Genomic DNA, 24,761 nt, shown 5'->3' with positions numbered 1-24,761 from the left:
TGGTAAATTGCTACTTATCAACGTCCTAGCTGTCAGTTCTTAAATGCATGTTTCATTTTTGATAACCTTGTCACTCTGGAAGCTTTGAAGACTTTTAAATCCTGCAAGACCAAACTTTTCAATGTGGTTATACTCCATTTCTTTTTCTTAATTATAAAAGCATTCCTCTATGTCCCTTTCTTCCAAAAGTAATAAATTTATTTAATTCTTTCCCTAAGTGTTTGGACTATTTTCTGACCCATTTTGTCTCTCTCTTTTTTTTTTTTTTTTTTTTTTCCCTTTTTCACAGAAAATAGCAGAGAAATCCAAAGCTTTGCTTCCTACTGGGCAGAGAAGTACCAAACAGGTAAAGTTCATGTGTCTCTGTTTGATAGTAAGTGGTGTTGCTACAAAAGGAATGTTTTCTGACCCCACTGATGATGCTGAAGAGCATGGTGCTTCCCCACTGCCTACACTGAAGCCAGTAAGGTGGTTTTCAAATAAAGATATGTTACATCTTTGGAGGTGGAAGGTTCAGGGAGTAGGAAATAAGACATATACCAGACCTGGTCAATCATTCTCTCTCTCATGGGGCTATTTTTCCATCATTGATGGGAATTTTCTCTACTCTCAGGTATATCAAGGAGTAATCCTGTATCCCCCTCCTTGGGAGCTGGGCTCATAGTCTAAGTGAAATCACATTGCAAGAGTTATTAAGGGAGTGCCCAAGGGAATCCTGGAAAGCAGCTTTCCTTTTCTGAGAACTGCTGTTAGAGCATGCAGCAGAGATGGTAATGTATTTCAGGATGTGGTCACTTCTGGCTTCTGCTTATGTGTGGGCTTGACATAGCTCCAATCCAACCTTCTCCTCCTGCACAGACAGACTTCAGTGCAAGGCAGCTGTTCCTCCTTCCAGAGAATCCACTGTAGGAGAGGGAGTATTTCAGGTGTCCCTCAGCAGTGATGCAGAGCCTGGGACAGTGAGGGCAGTGGTAGGAAAGGTTAGAGAGAGGAACAGACCTGTTGTCTTGGGCTAAGTCCATCTCACAGTGCAACAGTTGGGTATAATAAAATATGGTAATGTTCTAATAGCATACAATAGATTATCCAGAATATAAAAAAAAATAAATGATAGCCTGGAGAAAATTTGCAAACTAGCCAGTAATCCCTCTGAGCATAGGAGATGAAAAGAATTCTTCTTTTTAATGCTTTTTAATTATTATGCTTCTAACATCATCTGCTTCCCACAGAAAGAAAAATATGTTATTGTGCCCATGATTGAATAAGTTCAAGTGATATTAAACCCAGGAGCAGACTAGGCTGACAAGCTGAGGGATCCTCAGGATCCATCCCTGGCAGTGCCTAGCAGGGACAGTCTGGTTTCTGCATCCTTATGGGATCTGCAGCATGTCTTTGGACCACTTCCATCTTTCCTGGCTCCTCACTGACCACACTTAGCCATCTATCTTCTCAACTAATAAGGAGGACAGTGGGCTTTCTCACCATGTAGACTTTGTGGGTGGTTCCCCACAGGGAGTGGGAGATGGGGAAGCACATCTCTTTTTTAGATGACAAATGAGTTTTCAGCTCAAACCACACCGAAAATCTGAACAGACACTTCGGGTTTTTTTTTTTTAAGAGGAAACTTTCCTGGCAATTTTTAGAAATTAAAATTACAGTAATTGTGATAGTGTAATGGCACCCCTCTTCATTTCCTGCTGCTCACAGGGAGAGGGAAGGATAATTACTGCTCTGGAACATGGCAGTTGCCAAAAGAGATGCCTTTGTTGCTTATTCTGTAAGCCTACTTGACCCATCTCTCAAAGGTCAGTAAATTATGTTTCTTAGGAGCACAGAACTTGGTAATAAACCTCTATTTGCATATACAAGCATTTTTCTCCTGACTGCATCTATTTATTCATGCTTTAAATGGACTTGCTTCTCACAGGAAGCATCATTTTTCTCTTTCTTCCTGTGTTGATGAAGTTGTTCTTTTTATATGATTAGAGTAAAAGTCTTATTTTGGGGTAGCAAGATCCAATCCTTGTCTTTATGGGAGAATAACTTTTTGGCGGTAATCTCTGCATAAACCTCATATATGTATATGTAGAAGTAATGGCTCCAGTTATTTGGGCTTCTATGTTTGCAGGGTCCTTATCATGGTAGATACTGTAGAAGCACAGTTATTAGATTGTGCCACCCTGAGGATCTCTAAGGAAACACCAACAGGCTGTTGTGAAGGCTAATTAACCATAAGTTTTTGATGCAGTAGGTGCTCCTCGTGCTGGAATTCCAAAACTTACTTTGAAACTGGCTTCCGCATTTGGGAGAAGGTTTGTATTTCTCTGAAATGCAGCATTGAGTTTCTCATAAGCAAAATACAGCTCTTACCCCTACAAATGGAGCTTTTTATTTACCCATTTATCTTGCTGATTCTTAACACCTTATCTTAGAACTCATCCCAGTTCCTGATGTTCCAGTCTGGCTGATATATCTTAGGAAATCAAGCCTTTAGCTTTGGTGATAATATATCTCAGATGTGTGGTAGCAATTGCTGTGTCTTTTCAAGGTCATTTGGTATGCAGCTACTTCTGTAAAAAGTGTTATTTCAATAATGTCAACTTTGTTTTAAATGACTGTGCATCCATTAAAAGCTGTATTCTAATCAACCCACTCCTCTGTTCCTAGGGCTGTCAGTATGGAGCATTTGAATCACACTGCTATTTTTTTCCTGACTTTATTTAAGTAAGGGCTTTTGTTTGTTTTGTGGAGTGGTTTTAAGGTGGTCATTAAGGCAATTTTCCTAAGGAAAATTTCCTTTTATTCTTTTTCTGCCTGTTTAGGGGCAGGGAAATAGATTCTAATACAAGGATTTAAGAAGTGAATGGAAATAGATTCATACTTGATTTTCTTTCTTTGATCCCTACATTCCCAAGAGAGGTGGAATTTACTCTGAATGGCCCAAAGTACTGCTCTTGCTCTGCTTCTGGTAGGTCTGGAATGGGAAGATCTTTTCTACTCAGTATGCCCACAGTCTTGCAAAAAAAAAAAAAAACAAAAAAAACCAGTGGTCTTAGAACCACAGTGCTTCACTAACTAACCATTAACCCACCCCCTCTGATGTATCAAGGATGCAGCATGTCAACTGTAAGAATTAAAATGAGGAATTGGTGATTTCTAGAAAGCAGTTCCATGTCAAAAGACCTGGGTGTCCTGGTGGACAGCAAGCAGACCAGGAGCCAGCATTGTGCCCTTGTGGCCAGGAAAGCTAATGCTGTCCTGGGGTGCATTAAGCAGAGTATGGCCAGCAGGACAAGGAAGGTTCTCCTCTCCCTCTACTCTGGTGGGACCACGTCTGGAGTCCTGTATCACATTCTGGGCTCTTCAGTTGAAGAGAGGCAGGAAACTACTGGAGAGAGTCCAATGGAGGGCTACAAAAATGGAGCATTTCTCTGAGGCAAGGCTGAAGAAGAGTGAGAGTGGATCTTTTCAATGCTTATCAATATCTAAAAAGTGGGTGCCCAGTGATAGTACAGGGACACAAACTAGAACACGAAAGTTCCACCTGAACATGAGAAAAAAGCTCTTTCATTTGAAGGTTGCTGCCCCATGAGGTTTTGGATTCTCCTTCTCTGCAGACTTTCAAAACCCTTCTGGACATGATCCTAGGCAACCTTCTCTCAGCAATCTTGCCTTACCAGCGGGGGTGGACTAGATGATCTCCAGAGGTCCCTTCCAACCCCCACTGCCCTGTGATCCTGTGAATCCTCCATCCTTAAGGGCAATAAAACCTGCACCACAACCCTTGGGAAAACATCCATATTCCTCTTTCTGCTTGTGGCTGCACGCTGGTTTTATGAGGCAGTAGGAATACTCAGTACTTTAGAGCTGCATGCAAAAACATGTTAAGAAAACCCTTAAATCCTGCTGTATCTTTAAAGGAGGTCATTTCCAGAGACTAGAGATATCAGCTTCCAGTAACAAATTCTACAAAAGGAGAAAAACAAGAAAAGAGCAAATCTATATAAAGATCAAATTGGTAAAACCAGGTTTAAGGGGAGTTTTGCCATTTCCTAAATTGCCCAAACAACTTCAGCATCATGGATTTTCCTTAGCAATCCCCTATCAGACACCTGCCATGGGATAAGCTTGCTTTGGTTTCCTGTGTCTGCTGATGTAGGTAGAAACTGCAGCTTGCCTGTATCAGCTCTGGAGCAAAGGATTTTGTAGTCATTAGCTGGGTTTTCTGGCTGGCTGAGGGTGGTTTTTTTGTTTCTTTCTTTGTGGGTGTTGTTTGGGGGGGTTTTGTTTGTTTGTTTGTTTGTTTTCCTTTCTTTTGTTTGAATGAGACAGGACAGAGGTTTTTATGTGGGCAGAGGATGAAGGCAGGGGAAGGGTTTCTTTTGTACGAATCCTCCTCCACAGCAGCTTGCTGGCTTCACACGCCATGCTGATGCTGCTCTCCACTTCCCCAGCTCTGAGTCACTGCCGGAGCTGTCTCACAATCCAAAGGGTTGTTTTGTCTGGAATGAGCCAGCCTCACCACCCAGCTCTACAAGCATTGCTTTGATGCTCCCAAATCCTAGGACCACTTTCCTTCACCCCATGCTGTGCGTGGGAAGTGGTGATGTTGGGGCTGCTTGGAGGCGTTTGAGGTCATGGGATGAAATGTGGGTGTGAACATGCCTTGTTAAGAGGAGAGAGTGTTTTCATGGAGAGCAAATCCATATTGTGCCCAGAGGCTTGGACAGATGACATAACTCAACTGGTACCCATGTTATTATTCTTCCACAGCCAGCAACAGCTCTGCAAATATTTTACACCTTTGCTTGTGGTAGCTGCCTGGGTAGTTGCAGTGATCCTTTCTCCTCCCAGCTCTTATTTGAAGGATGTTGTAAATATATTCATGCCAAATCAGGGTCATTCATGGAGGGGGTCTCTGTAAAGGTGGGAAAAGCCTTTCTCACCTGTTGCATCAGATCTGGCTGTGATTTCAAGGAGTACTGCTTTTTCTGCAGTGACTGTGGGCAGCACATGGCTGCATGGTCCTGCACAACACTGCTGATGTAGATTTGCTCATCTATAGATGTATCTGTATACCTGTAGATATCTACCTCTATGTAAATCTAATTCTAAGTCTAATTATAAATCTAAATCTAATTATAAATCTAAATCTAAATTTAATATTAACACACAAATATGAATTCATAGTAGCAGGTCAAGGGAGATGATTCTTCCCTTCTAGTCCACTCTAGTGAGATCTCCACCTGGAGCACTGTGTCAAGCTAAGGAGTCCTCAGCACAAAAAAAGCACGAACAGGTAGGAGTAGGTCCACTGGAGACCACAAAAATGATCAGAGGCATGGAATACCTTTTCTATGAAGAAAAGCTGAGAGAGCTGGGGTTGTTCAGCTTGGAAAAGCTCCAGGGAGACCATACTATGGCCTTCCAGTACTAAAAGGGGCTGTATAAGAAAGCTCAGGAGAGACTTTTTAGCAGGTCCCCCTGTTACAGGACAAGGGATGATGGTTTTAAACTAAAAGAGAGGAGATTTAAACTAGAGAGAATGAAGAAATTTCTTACAATGTGGGTAGTGGAATACTGGCCCAAGATGCCCAGAGAGGTGGGAGATGCCCCATCCCTGGAAACGCTCCAGGTCAGGTTGGATGGGGTGCTAAGCAACCTGATCTACTTGCAGATGTCCCTGCTAAGTGCAGAGGGGTTCAACCAGATGACTTTTAAAGGTCCCTTCCCACCCAAACCATTCAATGATTCTATGAAATACAAATCTCAATATAGTGTCAGGTGTGGCCAGCTGAATGGATACTCACCATGGTTGAAGATCTTTGTCCTTGTATGTAGCTTTTCTGAGCAGTAAGGGTCACCTTTGGCAGCACTGTCAGATTTGTGCTGACACCAGTGTAAGAGGAGAACAAACACAGGCCAAGATCCAAGAGATGATGAAATGTAGACTGGATCTACAGAACGTGAGTGGTTATGAGGGCAGCAGCTTCTGCCTCAGTATGAAGGCTTGGATTTTGCTCACTTTATGGGCTTTTCTCACCTATATGTTCCTATTTGCCATCCTTTGCAGAAGCCTGATGATAGAGTAAGTTGATTTGCCCACAGCAAGTGGAAGTGGTTTCTGCTGGTGTGATGGTGATGCCCATATGGCATCCACCTCCTCTCCTTCAACCACACCTTGCAGAATTTGCACAGCAAGAGTCTAAATTGACTTTTTGCCCTGTCAAAGATCATGCAGTAACTGAAGAAATCAATATGAAACCTTAGTGTGTCACCTTGCTCCAAAGTGAAGGCAGTGTTATTTAATACATTTAAACCCCTCTGTGGAGACAAATTATTGAAAGGGAAGAAATTGTATTCTTCCAAACCCACTTTGACGGCTGCATTTATCACATGGTTAAATGTGAACAACAATGGTATTTTCCCATGAAAAAAATATATTTGGAAACAGGTTAACCCTTGCTTCACTAGAGTGAAGACAAAAGTAATATTCAGTCACCTTTCTAGGGCTCCATCAGAGTCTCAACAAGCAATGTTATATCCACCATGTAACTCAAAGATATTTAACCCTTTTCACTGCTATGTAGAGGGCAGTGCTGCCACCTCCCCATCATGTACCTAATCTATAAAATGCCCTGTCTTGTTTCAGCTACTCCACATGCCAGCCCCCAAATCGACCTGGCAATGAGCAGGGACATCTTCAACTAGATTGGGTTGCTCAGAGCACCACAAAGCCTGACCTTGAAAGTTTCCAGGGATAGGATGGGAAATACCTTACACAAATGCAGTATTTCCCATGCTGGAAGAGAAGTTATTACACTTAAAAATGTGTTTAGTTGCATGTGATGGATCAAAGCCTTATGAAAGCAAACAGTTGTACCTAGTGAAGGAAAGCTGACCTTCTGCCCCTGTGTTTGCAGCTTTACACAGAAAATCAACACCACAGACAGGTCCTTTTTGGTATAGAGAGCAAGCCATGGAGAAACCTATAGAAGCTATACTTCTGCATGGAAAAACTGGCTGGAAATAGAACAAAAAAGGCTTAGTTCCATGAACCCAGTTTTCTGTGGGGCAAAGCTGAACATCCTGCTTCCCATTTGTGGGAGCCCCGGATCTGTTTTGAGTTATGCTCTGCACATCTCTCTTGGATAAAATGAAAAGCTAAAAGTATTTTATTTTCTACCTTCACTCAGCCTGCAAGCTCCTGAATGAAATAAAAGTATTGAATTGGTTCCTAGAACTGTAACTCAGTATTACACTTGATGCAACCCAATCTCTTGATCTGCAGTGTTTCTTGCTTTGAGAATTTTCCCTTTCCTCTTCTTTCCCTTCCTCCTTTCCTTTTCTTTCTCCTTTCTCCTTCTTCTATCCTCTTTCCCCTTTTATATTCTCCTTTCCCCTTCTTCTTTCCCCTTCTTCTTTCCCCTTCTTCTTTCCCCCTCATCTTTCCCCTTCTTCTTTCCCCTTCCCCTTTCCTTATGGGGGTACATATTCATGTAGAGATTAGCAGTGGCACACTGAGAAACACAGATAATTGCTCTAAAAAAAAACAACCCAGCAAACAAAAGCATCTGCTTGAAACACAGCCAATCTCTGGTGAGTGAGGAAGGTGTTTTCTCCTTTTCTGTGCCTAGCAGTTTGTAATTGGTTTGGTGATTTAAGGGAAGGGACTGGGAATGTGGCTTTTTGTGAGCAGCAGAACATAGTGACCTCTTCTGGAAGCTGAGGACTGGGAAGTTTGATGGCCTTATTGTGTGAGCTACTTCACTGACCCTTATATTCCATCATGGTTAAAAGCACCACTAAGGAGCTGGACACAGAAAAAAAAAAAACACAAACAAACAAAAGGTAAACAAACAAACAAAAAAGCCTTTTCCAGCAGTTGCTGGGGTTAGGGTGAAGAAAGCTGTGGATGCTGCATACTTTGGAGTGCCATCTGCTGGCATAGGACTCAGTCAGATACAGGAGCCTTGTTTTATAGCATTCAGATGAGAACAGTGATGGAGAAAGCTTGATGAACTGTCAGTGTTAATAACAGTGAGATGAGGATAAAATCTGAACAGACTTGGAGTGGAACAGGGTGTTTTATGCTTCCTTTGAAGGCAGAGTCCCTGCACTCGGTGGTGGGAAAATGCAGTGAGTAACCACCTGCTACATGTTGTCTGTAGTGGGTAGAACATACATATGAAATAGAGTTGAAGTAAGTCTAATATTAATGCATTCTGTGTATACATGTCTAATTTTTCAGGTTCCTAGGGAGAAGTTTTAGTTTTAGGTCACATCTACTGGGAAGAATCAGGGAGTCTGCCAGTTTTGTCCTCTTTCCCAGTTAGTCTGGTGGTCTGCGATGGACTCCACAGGGCTGTGCAGATTCTTCCTCTCCTCAGTTTACATCATTTGGGCACCTTAATGATGACAGTATGTTTTATATAGACTCACAGAACAGTTTGGGATGGAAGAGACCATTCCAGGTCATCTAGTCCAATACCCTGCAGTCAGCAGGGACATCTTTGACTAGAGCAGGTTGCTCACAGCTCCAAAGTTTAAAAACGCTGAGTTTGGGATGTAGCTTTTTTATTATTATTTTATTTCGATTTTATATTTTTTCCTTCATACCTCACATTTTACACATTTTACATGCCCTTTACATGTGGGATATCGTTTGTGTTCATGTCCTACACCAACCCTGCTTATTTTGAGCTTATGATACCCAACATGATAAAAACTTCTAGCACTGTTCCAAGCCTCTGGGCATTGTGACCATGTAGAAACTTGAGTTCACATGAAATCCCTTATCCCTTTAATCAGCCTTTTGTCTTCTTGACTCTCCCCTTCTGCCCTCTTGAATCTCACTGCTCTCCTGCCCTCCTGAATCACAGCTTTCCTGTGGTGTTTCTTTCCCTTCCCAGCTGTAAGAGGCTGGAAAACATTACAGAACATAAATTGTCAAGGGAGAGAAAAAAAGGACATTGTTAAAGGGGTATTGAGGTTTGTGGGCTGTTTTTTTTATTATTTTTAGTTGTGGGGGTTTTTTTGTTTGTTTATTTTTTTAGAAATGCTTTATCAGATTTCTGTGCTTACAAACAGGTGATCGAATGTCAGATTTGGTATGAAATAGAAATGGGTTGAATTTCAGATGTCCCTGCAGATCTTGAACATTTTGCAAATGAAGATATTTCAACTCTACTGGGCGAATAACCCATACTAATTTTAAGGAAAAGGCAGAGGTAGGATGGGGATTGTGGGCTGTGCAGCAAGGCATAAGCTCAGCAGATTTGCCTTTGTCACTGTGTTGTTGTCAAAGTGTTTAGTCCTGAAGTAACCCATGTCATGAATTATCTGCTTTGTTATGTCGTGGTTTGGGTTTTTGTTTGTTTTGATTTTCATGATGCTCAAAAGGAAATGGAGATTATGGGTCTGGAGGTATGTACAAAGAGGAATAGAATGAGTAGCTGTCAAATGCAAAGATGTTTGACATGCAAAAAGTCTACTGCATTTGAGTAGACCTAACAAGTTAAGTCAGATACTTTTGGGGAAGGCCTTCAGTGAGTTTGAAAGCTTCTGCCTATGAGAGTAGAGGAACTGGGCCATGATACCTTCATGTTGAGGGGATTTGAGGAACATATTCTGTTGCCTTCAGTAGGGTTATGTTGTCATTGGGCTTGCTTACAGAACAGGAAAGGTGGGAGAATGAAAGTATCGTATTGAGATTCACCTCATATGACTTCTTCTTCATCAAAGCCATGTAGTCATTTTAGACAGTGACAGGAAGGTGTTTTGGAAGAGGAGTGATGATGCCTCATTACTCTGTTAATTTCCCTGAGTTTCTCCTGAAGAGCCAAGGAATGAGAGAGGTACTTCATATTTGTCAAACATCATTACACTCAATATCTCTGAGCTTTCCTTTTGATATCTTCTGTTAATTCTCAACATCACTGCAGGAAACAAAACAATCTCCTTCTTTCCTGCCATAAATATTTTGTGATAAGCACTAAATTAACTTTCATAGTTTCTAAGTGCAAAATCATACATGAACTTCTTTACATAACATGGCAACTGGTTCATCTGGTCAGGCTACTCCAGTAAGTAGGATAAAGATGATTTCAGGACAAGTGATGTGAAAAGACCACTTGTCTGTAAAATCTTTCCTGTCAGGAAAATTCCTTGCACTATGATTCATTTATGCCAAATGTGGGAGAATTAAATTCTATGTGAGATGCATGAAGGAAACCCCATAGGAGAAGAAATGATTTGGCAGCTGATCTGTAGCACTCTTTCAGTCTCCTCTGAAGAAAATGCTGTGATGCCAGTATCAGTTTCTTTCCACATCTGGGCTTGACTCATCTGCTACATTAAAAGAAAAGAGAAACCCAAAGAAATAATTAAAGTTCATTATTGCATGTGTATGAAAAAGCATTATTAAAGTATCTACCTCACATTTATTTATAACCCTTCTTCCTGACAGAGCCTGACATGTTGTGCAAACACCACCAAATGATTATACATTCTTTGCCCAAAAATCTGAGGATGATGCTCTGCATTTTATTCATCACTTGTTCAGTCAAAATTCATGTTCCTGCACAATCTGTACATTTTCTGAGATCTCTTTTTGTAGGTACATTACTCATGACACCTACAGAAATAGAATAAAGTGAGGTGGAAGGGCTCAAATTTCTGTTTGAGAAAGTTATTTTTCTTCTGAGGAGTGCCAGCCTGGGCACTGCCACTGCATCACAGGGTGGGACTAGAACACCACCTTCATCACTACAATTCAATAGACACAGAATCATAGAATTACAGAATCGTAGGATCACAGAACCATGGAACTGTTTTGGTTGGAAAAGACCTCTAAGATTGAGTCCAACCATCAACCTAAGATTACCATGGTTATTAAACCATGTCCCAAAGTGCCACGTCTACACGTTTCTTGAACACCTCCAGGGACAGGTACTCCACCACCTCCCTGGGCAGCCTGCTCCAATGCCCAATCATCCTTTCACTAAATAACCTTTTCCTAATATGGAATCTAAACCTCCCCTGGCACAGTTTCAGGCCATTTCCTCTCATCCTATCACTTGATGCTAGAGAGAAGAGACCAACCCCTACCTCATTCCAACCTCCTTTCAGGTAGTTGTAGAGAGCAATGAGGTCTCCCCTCTGCTGCCTTTTCTCCAGACTAAACAATTCCAGTTGCCTCAGTTGCACCTTATGAGACTTTTCTCTAGACCCTTCACCAGCTTGTTGGTTAGCACAAAGGAGTTATCAATGATGACACTTATCCAGGCCAGCTGAACTAACATGATTCTTGAAACTTTGAGTATTACCCAGTACTCAAAGTCTTCTGTAACCTCAGCCAAATGTTTCCTACAAAATTAAAGCATGTATCGACATCCTTGGGAGATTGGCCCAGGAGCAACCTTAAGGGCTTGTCTTTTAGTCATGATCAGACTGGTCTCATCCCCTTCTGTCTGAAAAATGAAACCTAAGAATGGATGAAAATGGTATGGATTGGCTCTGTGGCTCTGGTGTATTAGCACAGCTGTGTTTGAGCTAAGCAGCAGCAGGGGTGAAAACATAGGTGGTGGAAGCAAATGGAAAGACTCCAGCAGAAAGGTAATGTAAACTCATCAGGGACTTGAAAATGCTGAGACAGATCGATGTTCCTTCACTGATGGGAAGTGTCACCTCTCCCAGCAGGCAGTGTCAGTGGTTCATGGAGCACTCTCCATGGAGAAAGTCAGTGTGCAGCCTAATGATTATGATAAAATATGCAGTGATGTTATGGACTCAGTCAGCTTCACAATTTGGTGTGGAAAATATATGTTCATCATTAAGTGTGCCAACCAATTCCCTCAGTCTAATCTCAGATCAGCAGAGAGTTTAGTATTTATCTGTCAGGAGAGTTTGTTCCAATGCTTTTCTTTTACTCATTTTTAAATCTCTTTTGCTAGAAGTTCCCTATGGCAAGAAAGTTTCCAGTGGTGGGAAAGATGTTGGTTTATCTTCAGAAACTAGTGCCTTGTCCAGAAGAAGACAAAAATTTCTGCCTGTAAATGGGATTTACTGCTCAGCCACTCTGGACTTTACTCCCCAGAAGCTGCATGGGCTTCCCTAATGGGTACACTGGTTTTGTAAAGATTCTAATGGCTTCCTTTTACCATCCTTGCTTCTGAAATGTGTCAGCACTACTGAGAGTATTGTTCCCCGTGACGAAGATCTGCAAGGGGTCCTATTTCAGACCCTGTCTTACCTGAGTGAGAGATCTGTGCATTTTGGAAGCATCTTGGATCTGCCTTTGGCTTCTTTTCAGTTTACTTCCATGCTTTCGAATCATAGAATCACAGAATTGTTTTAGTTGGAAAAGAACTTTAAGATCATCAAGTCAAACTGTCAACCCAACACTACCACAAACACTAGACCGTGTCCCAGGTGCCATGTCTACATGTCTTTGGAACTCCTCCTGGGATGGTGACTTCCAATGCTTGATCACTCTTTCAGTAAATATTTTTCCTATTATCCTTAGCACAACTTGAGGCCATTTCTTTGTGTCCTATCAGTAGTTATTTGGGAGAAGAGATGAACACTCACCTCACTACAACCTCCCTTCCTCTTTGTCCTCCTCACTCCCTTTTTCAAGCAGGTTCTATGATCTTCATTTGTTATTATGATTCCCTCCTGTCTTTTCGGTTAGTTGTCCCCTTTCTTGTTTTACTGTCTTTCTTCTCCTCTGTCTTTTGCTCAAGTCATTTTCCTCTGCAGATGTTTTGGCAAAGAACTGAGAGCAAAGAGCATTTCTGTGATGTGTGTAACCCCTTGCATAGTACATGATATGATCAGTTACATTTCTGCCCAGAGCCATACTATTAATGTTTAAATTGTGCTTATTGACATGATGATACCTATTGTGACAATAACAATACAAATATGCTTGAGGAACAGCTAGCAAAACAAGATAAGTGTTTCTAAATGCCCCAGGGATATACACATGGTGGAGAGTAATAGGGAACATGATGTATTTTACTCCTCAACAATTTTTCAATACAAGAGGATTTAAAACCTGCAGGAGTTTTTAGCATATTAAGTGTGTGGCGCTGAAGCGAATTGGGATTAGTTTGTGTAATGACTCCTCTCTGTGCTGTAGCAAACTACTTTTGACTCTAGTTTATGAAGTTGCTCTGTTCAGTGGAGCCTGTGGAGGTCATAGAATCATAGAATTGTTTTGGTTGGAAGAGATCATCAAGTCTGTGGTCAGGTCACCACTAAACCATGTGCCTTCTACATGGCTGTTTGATATCTCCAGGGACAGTGACTCCCCCTCTTCCATGGGCAGCCTGTTTCAGGGTTTGGTAACCCTTCCATTGAAGACATTTCTCCTAAAATCCAATCTAAACCTTCCCTGGTACAACTTGAGGGCCTTTTCTCATTTATTATTGTTTGTGGTCCAAAGTTCTCTTCATACTTCAAAAGCTGAATAGATATGAAACAAGACTGATCCAGGATTGGGAGTCTCAATGACAGAACAGAGTCTGTTTTCCATTGTTTCTGATTCTACCCGGTGTCTACACTGTCCCTTAGGTTGGACTTGATGATCTTAGAGGTATTTTCCAACCCAAATGATTCTATGATTTGGAAAGAAGAGTATCCACCTTCACAACTCAAAAGTATAATGGTATGTCATGCTGAAAGCTAATGAGCTGTACTGAAACAAACAGTTTCAGTACAGGGGTTCTGAATAAATGCTTAAATATCATAAAGCTAAACAGAGGTGGCAAATAACTTTTGAGAGATCATCATGGGAAGATCAGGGATCAAAAAAGATTCCATTGATATCCATGAGCCATAAGCTTCACTAGGATCAAAATTAAACTCTCAGCAACTAAATGCCAGGAATTAAAACTCTGTTTTCTTGCTGGTATTCTTTTCTCTTGGTCAGGGTTCTTCCTTGTAATATGAAAGCTCATCCTGGAGCTTAGTAGAGAGGAAGGTGGTATTTGTAAAAAAGCCAATTTTAGTGGGGCTCCCCCACTGCACTAGATCCTTCTTGGTCCATATTGGGCCTTCCTTGATTGATTTAAATTGACCTTCAGGCTTTTCCCCTGCTTCTTGCATTGTTTGGAGCACTAAATCCTAAAGAAGCAAAGACCTCTTCTCTGACCTAAGCACATTTCATAGGTAATCACTGTGTCTGTTCTTTAGACTCTATCATGTCTTCAAAAGGCACAGCACTGAGCATCTGCTTTCTCCTCTCTCCCCAGCACTGGTTTGTTTCTAATGAAATATTTATTAAGAGGCAGGCAGAGAATGAGATAATTCATGCAAGCAATCAGCTCTAGGTTAACTGGAGAATGAAAATGTCTTGGACCGTAGCAAAAACTCATAATCAAAGGGCTCCCCAGCTATCCATCAAACAATCAATTACTGTATCCATTAGTCCCCTTTCACCACACATTAGAACAATTTACTAGACATGCTAATGTTCAGGTCAGTGCTCCTTAAGGATGAGCAAATAGCAGAGGCATCTATCAAAATTTTGATGCAGTGTGACCTCATACAGTGTGAATATATAGCTTAGATCACTTCATATCCTCATGGTATTACTAAGTCTATTAAGGACCTGGTCTGTGAGGGTGATGCTGGTTGCTTCCAGATCTCACCAGCTGGAGGAAACTTGTCAAAAGGAATCCAGCATTTCATATGGTTCAGCCTTCTGTGTGGTGAGATAGAAGGTCATTCTATGTGAAGCGTGAAGAAATAAACCATACATCAGAAAAATAGTGGTGTCGTTGTCACTTCCTGGTTACTCTGACCAGATAATTGCAAATACATTTTCTACTCTTAAATGTGCCAGATAGGGCAAGACAGGATTTCTTCATGGGCTGTCTTTATCCATTGCCTGATAAATACAGTGGGATATCAAACCACACATGCTGAAGGAGTCTCTGTTAATCATTCCACAGTGTAGATTTCTGTCTCTGCAGGCAGCAAGACTCCTTCTACAGTCAGGTGAAGGAAATGGATACATCTCAGTGTACTCATCTGAGCTAAGTAGGGTGAATTGTTTTCTAGGAAAGAAGTCTACCTTGGCCACACCTGGGCATGAAAAGTGTAGGTCTCTACTTCTGAGCCCGACATTCAAGGCTCCCTACATCACAATCTCATGTTAAGTAGCTATCAATCTTTTTAATCTGGAGAATAGGGCTCTTATCTCCATTGACTTTATTGAGCATGTCTCCACTGAGTATAATGGGCATCTTAATGGGGATCTAGGAGGTCAGTGCTTCCAGTCTGGGTGTGTGAATCTTGGTGAGGTGCATTTCTGATGGTTCAATTTGGCCGATGAATTCAAATGAAGAGATCTACTGTGGAAACATCTCAAATTAATGTTAGGAAGGATCCCACTTACACATCTATGACTCCTGCCCTGAAACAGCATCCACCTAATTTGTCACTCTTTCTCTGAACGAGACACTTGATATATGATAGGAAAAACTGGCATCTAACTTCAGGTAACTCTGTTAAACAGCTATTTGGTTCTGTGAGCAGTTTGTTGCTTCTTAGAAAGTCAGTGAAGAAAAGACAAAAAAAAAAATAATCTAGCAAAGCAAGGACATAGCTTTATTGTGTTGAATTACCTGCTAGAAAAGCCCTCTTTCCTGTTTTAAGTAGACAGGGCACAGAAGGAAATAAGCTCCCTGTAAATATCTCTCCTGTTGTTTGCTGTGGTCCCTTTTTCCTCCTTGGACCGAAAGAGGACAGTGCCAATGACTGGGCAGAGAGCAGGGAGAGTGTCAAATGCTTCACGTCTTGTGCAGTACAAAGTCTTAGGTTATGTGATAAAAAGCTCATCTCCATACATACAAAGGAACACCAAGGAGCAATATGTTATATATTGGAACATACTGTGCACCACTGCATAGAATCATAGAACATTTTGAGTTGGGAGGGACCTTTAGAGGCCATCTAGTCCAACCCCCTGCACTGAGCAGGGACATTTTTGATGAGACCGGGCTGCTCAGAACCCCATCCAACCTGGACTTGAATATTTCCAGGGATAGGGCTTCTACCACTTCTCTGGACAACCTGTGCCAGTGTTTCTCCACCCTCATTGTAAAAAATGTCTTCCTCATATTGTCTTGATCTGGAAATGAGGACAGAGACATGGTTCAAATTGTCATATCAAGACATGACTAGTTATTACTTATAAACAAAACAGAGAAAGAAGGAAAAGAAAAGGGAGAGAGAATGGAGAAAGAGAGAGCAGAAGAGATAATTACCACCCCGTGGTCCTTCTTGGTGGGGGTTGGGGGAGAGATACTCCTGGGCTGCTGTCTCCAGCCTGAGATGTCCCAGGTGAATTTCCCCCAGTAAGCTGGCATAGCTCAGGGATTTTATACTGTTCCTGGTTCATTCAGAGTAGCTCCATCTGACCCACACCCTAGTCACATTACAATGCCTGTGTGACTTCCAGGTGTGCTATCTTGGTGGACAGAGGTGATACATCATGCAGATTGTTCATGATGATCTTGTATTTGTTGAGACACTTATCGTGTTCTTAAGGTAGCCATCACATTCACAAGGTGCTTTACATGTTCAAGAGAGGATTCCCTCACATACCTGGTCTAAATCTCCCCACTTTTAGTTTAAAATCATCACCCCTTCTCCTGTCACAAGAGACTGATAAAAAGGTCTGTCCCTTGCTTTCTTGTAGCCACCTTTAGGTGTTTAAAGGCTCTTATAAGGCCTCCCTGAAGCCTTTTCTCCAGGATGAAGAACCCCAACTCTCTCATCTTGTCATGACAGGAGAGGTGTTCCAGCTGTTTGATCATTTTTGTGGCCCCATGCACACATGTGCTGTATGACCTGGAGCAGCTCATTGCTGAGGCCTGATTTGCAAAGAGAGTAAGTAAAGAAAGGGCAGCATTTTGAGTAGTAAACAGTTATATCATAAGGTGTTATGAAGCTTGAGGAGCAATCTAGTCTTCAAAGGAACACCAGAAAGCTGTCATCTTTCCACTGAGTGGATTCTATTTCAGTGTGAGTTTGGAGCCAGGGGTCTGTGTTGGGGAGTGAAATATGATTTTAATTCAGTGAGTGTGTCCTAGCCTTTCAGTGTCATTTCATTTCTCCTTTATTACTGTAGGAATGGAAAATGTCCAGATTCAAGTCCTTCAAGACTTGGTGGTGGAATAGTTAGGAAAAATTACAAGAGGAAACCAATCCAACCAACCAATCAAAGCCCCATATCGTAGTTTTCAGCATGGACTTGAGCATGTAATACAAATTTCTTCTTTATTTGGGTGAAAGATCCCAACAGAAAATGCATGTTTATGGCACAAGCAATGAAGTCTTGGAATTTATGGCTTGGGAAGGGCATTGGAATATAGAGAATAACAAAAAATGTGAATAGAGCAAGTAAAACAACGTGAGGTATGTAGTCTATAAGCATCAGATGAGAAAATGAGGGGGCTAAATTAAGTAGTCTAGAAGAAAGTGTCAATAGAGACATGATTACAGTCTATAAATACTTTCAAGGTGAAGACACAAATGAAGACCAGGTGAATTATTCACCAAGTTAAATGATAGAAGTCAGAATGGCCTAATGTTTGGAAAGGAACGTGCAGGTTAAGTGCTAAAGCCAATAAAGAACAATAGTGTGGATGGTTAATGCTCCATCAGTTTGGAAAGTCAATAGCACAGTTAAACTAGAAGTAAAATAAATAACAATAATAGCCCAATAAAAATGTGTGGTAGAAATTATCTGCATATTTATCTGTGGCCTCTTCTACCTCTGACACCATTAAGACATTGTCCTGCTGTTAACTAGAAAAAATACACACATTTTGGACAGTTTTGCTACATGTCATGTTCCAGAGACACTGAGCTGAAAACCTTTCAGCATATTTCTTTTTTTATCTTAATTCTTTCCCTGAATGTTTTATTTTGCAAACATTTTAGGTAGCTTTTCAATCCTCCTGGAAGCTTTCATCAGGCCTGAGTGCTAATCAGGCAGTGTGGGACTGAACACTTGAGCTGAAGAAAAGGTAGCTTCAGCCTAAATGTATATCACAGAGACAGCATGGAGCACAAGAGGATAATAAAGCTGGTCTGCATTGCTTGCCTTTGCTGGCACTCCCTATTTCTTGTCACTGTTTGGAAGGTTAAATTCATGTCATCTTGCCCTGGAAAGACCTTGCACAGGATAAATGAACAAACTGCCAAATTCTTCCTGTTTTGTTCTCCATGGGCAAACTAATCCAGAAACAAGTTTTTTGTTCCTTCTAGAAATGTTTGAGCTTCCCATTTTTATTAAATTGTTCTGCAGGCATTTTGGTAACAAAGATCTATCTGTGGTAGGGGTTGAAATGGACCTTTGGAGATCCAATCCCACTGCTAAAGCAGGCTCACCTAGATCAGGTTGCACAAGAACACATCCAGGCAGGTTTTGAAAGCCTCCAGAGAAGACTCCACAACCTCTCTGAGCAGCCTGTTCCAGTGGCCTGGCACTCTCCAAGTAAAGAATTTTCTCCTTAAGTTCAAGTGAGACCTCTTGTGTTCTAGTTGGTATCCATTGTCCTATCACTAGGCACCACTGAAAGGAGTCTGGCTCCATCCTCACCACGTTTATGTATTCATCAGCATTGATAAGCCCCCATCTCAGTCTGCTCTTCCCAGATTAAACAGCCCCAGGTCTTATTAGCTTCCTCATAAGAGAGATGCTCTAGTCCCCTCATCATCTTTGTGGCCTTTCTGCAGTAGTTCCCTGTTTCTCTTAATCTATTTTTTTTGTGTGTTTTCTTTGCTGAGACCTTGCCTAGGTCTGTGATAGCTATATCACTATTCTTGAAGAAGGATGTGATTCTCTCCCTGCTTTTCTTGTGGGTTTGTTTGTTTGTTTGTTTGTTTTCTTTACAGCAGTAAATATCTTGACTTTATTTGACTTGAAACTGAAGTGGTCGCTGTTCATTTTTCTTGATATTGAAGCTCATGTCCTCCAAATAAAGTTGACTGTTGTTAAATATTTCCAGTAAAACAGTGTCCTCTGGTCCATGTCATCACTCCTCACTGTTACATTACAAAGAAACCAGGGCAAGTATTCAATTTTCAGCACTTGAACATAGTTTTTTTTTTTTTTTTTTTTTAAGGTCATTTAGAGATAGGGAGATTAGACTCTGTTATAGAGGGACTATCACTGGTCAGCAAAAAAAACAAGACTCATCCCCTGTGATGTGGTGAGACCCTGGAACAAGTTGCCCAGAGAAGCTGTGGATGTGCTTCCCTGGAAATGTTCACATCCAGGTTGGATGGGGCTTTGAGCAACCTGGTCTAGAGGAAGGTGTCCTTGCCCACGGCAGGGGTTGGAACCAGATGATCTTTAAGGTTCCTTCCAACCCAAACCATTCTATGATATGATATGAGTCTATGAATTTCTGTTTGTTAGGTTATATACTTTCAGGACATCCTTTGTCAGCTCAAGCAGATATGTCTCTTAAAAGAGGCCAAGGAACTTGCTCCCCAAGAAGTTGCAAGTAACGCTGGAAAAAAGGAAAATGCAAGTAACATTGGAAAAAAGCTACTTTGTCTTGCTAAAGCTCTCTTTTGTTTTTGTTTTTTTCTTTTTTTGTCCATAAAGACTGTGCTTTCCTGGCCTTGGTTATTTTCTTGACCCAGGAGGATCAGCAGAACCTCTATAATAAGCACAGACTAACACACTCTTGCAGATCCAGCAGAGCTGGCTGAAAACACAACCCACACAAGCTCTGTTGGGATTGTCTTCATGGCTTTCCTAAGAGGATGGGGTTGGTGATTGCTCTCAAGTCCATCTCTAGCTAAACCAAAGGAGAATATCCATCCACCTGTTTTAAAAGTCACTTGCATGCGTAGATGATGTGGGATAAGAGGCTTTCACAAAATCTGCATGCCTGGATTTTTCCTTCATTAAATAATCTACAAAGAGACCCTTCAATATCTTCATTGCTACCTGTTCTGGGAAGTAGATCAGCATAATTATCTAGTCTTTATTAATGATTACTTCCTTCATCTTCTTCATGGTGTCTTTGCTTTCCTATATCTCATTTTATTAGGGTTGCTCATGACAACTTCTGTTCTCAGTGTAGGTCAAAGAGAGAGAGAGATAGAAAGCTTTTATCTAATCTGTTGAAAAGAGAAGCCAGGTCAAGCTCTTTAGATGCTGTTTAGCCATTGTGAATGGGTTCACTGGAGGGTGACCACAGATCATGTCAGTGATCCATGACAGTCTGTTGTCTATCAGTGCTGCTAGATAGTCCCAAATTAGATTTTCAATATTTCATTTCAATTCAGTTGGTGTCTCTCATTCCACTGCCAGGGTATCTGTCATTTTGTATCTTTTAAGCATGTTTATTACCTTTGTTTGTATTGTAATTAAAACAAAAAGCATCCTGAAGAAAAACAGTTATGGGTTTGTGTATAGTGTTAGTGTAATACCTAACAAGCAGCTGCCCACAGTCAGATTTGGATCAATAGGCTTGACTGTAGAAAAATTTGTGAGTAAATGGAAAAAAAAAAAAAACACCACCAAAAACAAGGTTTAGAAGGCTTGGGGGAAGTATGGACCTCTTTTGTCCCTTATCCTTTCACTGCTGTGCACATGCAAAGGGCCTGTGAAAGACACTTTCTTGTTGAACTCCCCAACTTCTGGTTTTGATCTGTTTGGTTTCTCTGCTGACACTATGCCATGCAGTGTGCTGCTGACTTCACACTTGCTTGGAGTGTCTTTTTTGGATGGGACAAATCATAGAATCATAGAATGATGTGGGTTGGAAGGGACCTTCACAGGTCATCCAGTCCAACGGCCCTGTACCAAGCAGGGCCATCTTCAACTTGATCACAGAATCATAGAATGGTTTGAGGATATGTAAACTACTGACAGACTGTGCATACTCTAGACTCACTGTCAACTGTCCTATATATTGGCCTCTTTTTCTTAACACTCCCCTTGTCTTTGTAGAAAGAGTTGGTGATTTCAGCTCATCTCTAAATTCTTTCCTAGGCTCCACTGACCCAATTTTCTCTCTATTGAGAGATTGTTTTCTAAGGTGAAGATGCCACATGGAAATCATCATTTAGGTAGACTCAGGTGGACTCTGCCTGGCTCTAACTCTTTTGCTTGATTGTTTTGAGTAAATTGCTTTGACTTCATATTTTCAGGCTGCCAGCCTTTGATAACTCCTCTGTTTTCTTCTGAGTTAGTGCTGCAAAAAAATTGCCTTAAGCTGGCCCAAAGGGCTGAGCATCCTTTGTGACAGAAGACAGACCATTTACGTCTTGCTGCCTTGTGCTGAAATGTGATGGGTAATCAAAGGTTGCTGAGAAAAGCCTGTGAGTGAATCACAGAATGGTAGGGGTTGGAAGGGACCTCTGGAGATCATTTAGTCCAACACTCTGCTAAGGCAGAGTCACCTAGAGCAGATTAAACAAGAACACATCAGGTGGGCTTTGAAAGTCTCCAGAGAAGACGACTGCACAACCTCTTTGGGCAGCCTGTTTCAGTGTTGTCACCCTTAAAGGAAAGAAGCTTTTCCTTATGTTTAAGTGAAATTAGGTTATTTTCCTGCAGAGGTGTTGCTGTCATCCAAGTCTGGATCTAGTCATTTTTGTGTGGCAGCATCTTGCTGTTTTCTCAGGACAATGTTGGCATTGTTCAGGATGTATCTCTTCTGTGAATGGTTCCAGAAGTTGTGGTGGGGTGAACAGGTGTTGTCCCATCCTTATGTTCAAAGCTCAGCCCCTACTTCTCTCATCCCCTCTCACAAAGGTGGTCCCCACTCTTATAAAGAGGCAGGAACCTTGTCTTGTCTTCCCATCCTGGCCACCTACGTGACCACCTATACCTACTCAGTGAAGCTCTTCCACTTGGGTGGTGAAAAGCTGCCTCTGATTTTTGTCCTAATTTAGGATAATTTTGAGGGGCAGTATTGTGAACACAGACAATGGCAGGGCATGCACTCCAAAGGCATGATACAAAATACAAAAGCAATTGATTTTTTTAAAATAAAAAGACATTCTTTTTGTTTTCAACATTTTCCACTGCTCTATACTGCAGAGTGGCACTGAGCCCATTCTAGAGGTTGTCTGTTCTTCAGGAAATCAAGTTGAATTTGGCTCTTGCCTCCATGTGAACCCAGGAAAAAGTCTTCTCACTTTTTTATTTGTTGGATGGATGTTAAGAAGTGAACCAGTGACTCATTCTCCTTGTTTGCCTTTATATCAGCAACCTGCTCACCAGCTGTGTGGCTCATACATCGGCATGAAGAGACAACACTGTCCTTTCTAGACAGTCTTGGTGTATCTGTGAGCTCTTGCAAGGGTAGACCATTTACACAGATGCTATGTGCTTCAGATATTCAGTGAGGGAGCTGCAAGTATGGAAGTTTTCTGCCTAGCATCAGGATCCAGGGACAATGTAGAACACAGCTCTCAGACAGCAGTCTCAGCCAAAACATCATGCCAGCAGCAGAGCTGTACAGGGATGGGGAATTATGAGAATATCATTCAGACAGCTAGGAAAGGGCTAGGAACAGCTTGAGGAATATGAGGCTATAAAAACACTGGTAAATGCTCTCCTTCATGACAGTCTTAAAGGAATGTTGATCCACTTGCTTTGCATGTGTAGAGATGCCATCTGAAGCTAGTGATAGCACAGGCAGTTGGCTTGGAGAAGGATGGGTGTAGATGTGTAATCAGACTTCAGTCACTCAATGAAATGAATTGGAAAAGGAAGATATATTGGGCTACAGAGAAGGGGAATTTCTATCTCTCTTCATGTTGCTGTTTTCACTCACATTGCCATGGGACTGTCTATTTCCATGGTGGATAAAGTTGCCAAGTCAAGAGGAAAAAGAAGAAGGACTGGAAGTAGGACCTTATGGGGCATCTGTGAGAATTCTGCAGGGTCAAAATACATAACAAAATTTAGCTCTCACCATCAACTGAAGTTTGTCCTAGAAACCGATGAGCTCCATGAGCAAACATCAGTGTCAGCCCCATCATCTAAGCCTGGTAGGAAAGGCATTCCTCTTAAATTTGGTCTTCAACTTGGGATGAAAATATGCTGTGCTTCTCAAAAGCATGTTGGCTATCAGAGAGCTAAACCTCAGGCTCCTGGCTTATTTTCTTTGTTTACCAGAGACGTGTCATTTAATTCTCTCACCCTGAGTACAGAAAGATTAACTCTGAACTAGTGCAGCCCTAGGTGATGAGGTCATGATTGCTCAGAATGAATTTGGTGAAGTAATAAAGTCTTGAAGGAAAAATAAAGAAGCAGAGAACAGTAGAAGGTATGAACTAGGTACTCTGTTACTAAGTCTCTTCTAGTTCCAGGAAGCTAAATGGATTTTTGTAGTCTTCATGACTGCAGAGGTTTGAGTGATTATATTTATAAATGCTGAAAAGCAAACTAGGAAAATAGTTTCTGCTATTACATTTTCCCTGAATTTAGTAATTTCTTGCAGATTCCGTAGCAGGAAGCTGGTAGAAATGGCAATTTGCTTACTCAATTTCAGGTTCACATCATTCAAAAGTAAACTTGATCAAGAGTGAAGAAAGAAACACATGAGAAACTCTAGTTAATTTAAATAAAAATGCACTTCAACCCTGCCCTTTATGCTAATTTCCCCATACTGTTTTTTCTCATGCCACATTGGTGCAGAGTAATCAAATTTAGATAACTCAAAGAAAATGCTGAGCACATTTCTGTATTTGCACATGTTAGTAATGCCCACAGGAAGGGTCAAAAATATACTCATCTAAGAGTCATAGAATCATAAAATTGTTTCAGTTGGAAAAGACCTCTAAGATCATTGAGTCCAGCCACTGACTTAACACCACCATGGCCATTAAACCATGTCCCAAAGTGCCACGTCCACACGTTTCTTGAATGCTTCCAAGGGTGGTGACTCCACCACCTCCCTGGGCAGCCTGTTCCAATGCCTGACCACCCTTTCACTGATTTTTCTTTTTTTTTCATACTATCCAATCTAACCCTCCCCTGGCACAAATTGAGGCCATTTCTTTAGGCCTTATACTAGGAAGAAGAGACCAACCCCCAGCTCACTACAACCTTTCTCCAGGGAGTTGCAGAGAGCAATGGTGGCTCCCCTCATCCTCCTCTTCTCCAGACTCAACAATCTCAGTTCCCTCATTCACTTTTCACAAGATTTGTTCTCTACACTCTTGATCAGCTTTGTTGCCGTTCTCTAGACAGGCTCCAGCACCTCAATGTCCAAAACTGACCACAGTCTTTGAGATGCAGCCTCACCAGTGCTGAGTGCAGGGGCACAATCACTTTTCCCTATTGCTGACCACACTATTCCTGATCCAGGCCAGAATGCAGGCCAGGAGTTGTCTTTGTTACTGTTAGTTTTAAATATGCCCATGCTTGAGTGCAAAGGAAGTGCAAGGGTGATTGATTGCTGTTAGATAACAGACCTCAGATTACCATTCACTGCTGTGATCTTCTGTGGGGAAGATAATGCAAAGTTGTAATATCACTATTTCACTCCTCTAAGTGATTTAGAAGTCCCAGGCTGCTTGTTCTGTGTCTGCCTGAGGCCGTTCTACCTGTAATTGCTTTGGGCTTTAGCTTACTGAGATACAGCTCTAAATCTCATTGAGGCTGCAAGGTTAGTTGTTTTGGAAGGATGGTTTGAGGAGGATCATCTAATCCAATTTATCTGTCTTCTTAACCTAGCTGTACATTGTAGATAGGGAGACCAAACTGG

The 24,761-nt window shown here is 41.5% G+C and overlaps 1 protein-coding gene across 1 annotated transcript in view; it reads left to right on the top strand.

Annotated features, from left to right (window-relative positions):
- TSNARE1 (t-SNARE domain containing 1) overlaps positions 1 to 24,761 on the top strand; it is a 204,374-nt gene that overhangs the window by 121,591 nt on the left and 58,022 nt on the right. Inside the window, exon 6 of the mRNA XM_054385404.1 lies at positions 290 to 346. Within this exon, the coding sequence (XP_054241379.1) occupies positions 290 to 346 (57 nt within the window). The remainder of the gene's footprint in view (positions 1 to 289; positions 347 to 24,761) is intronic.

Source organism: Indicator indicator, chromosome 12 (genome assembly GCF_027791375.1).
Source record: "Indicator indicator isolate 239-I01 chromosome 12, UM_Iind_1.1, whole genome shotgun sequence".
Lineage (NCBI taxonomy): Eukaryota > Metazoa > Chordata > Aves > Piciformes > Indicatoridae > Indicator > Indicator indicator.
Note: the sequence above shows the minus strand (reverse complement) of the source record. Positions and strands in the feature narration are given on the sequence as shown.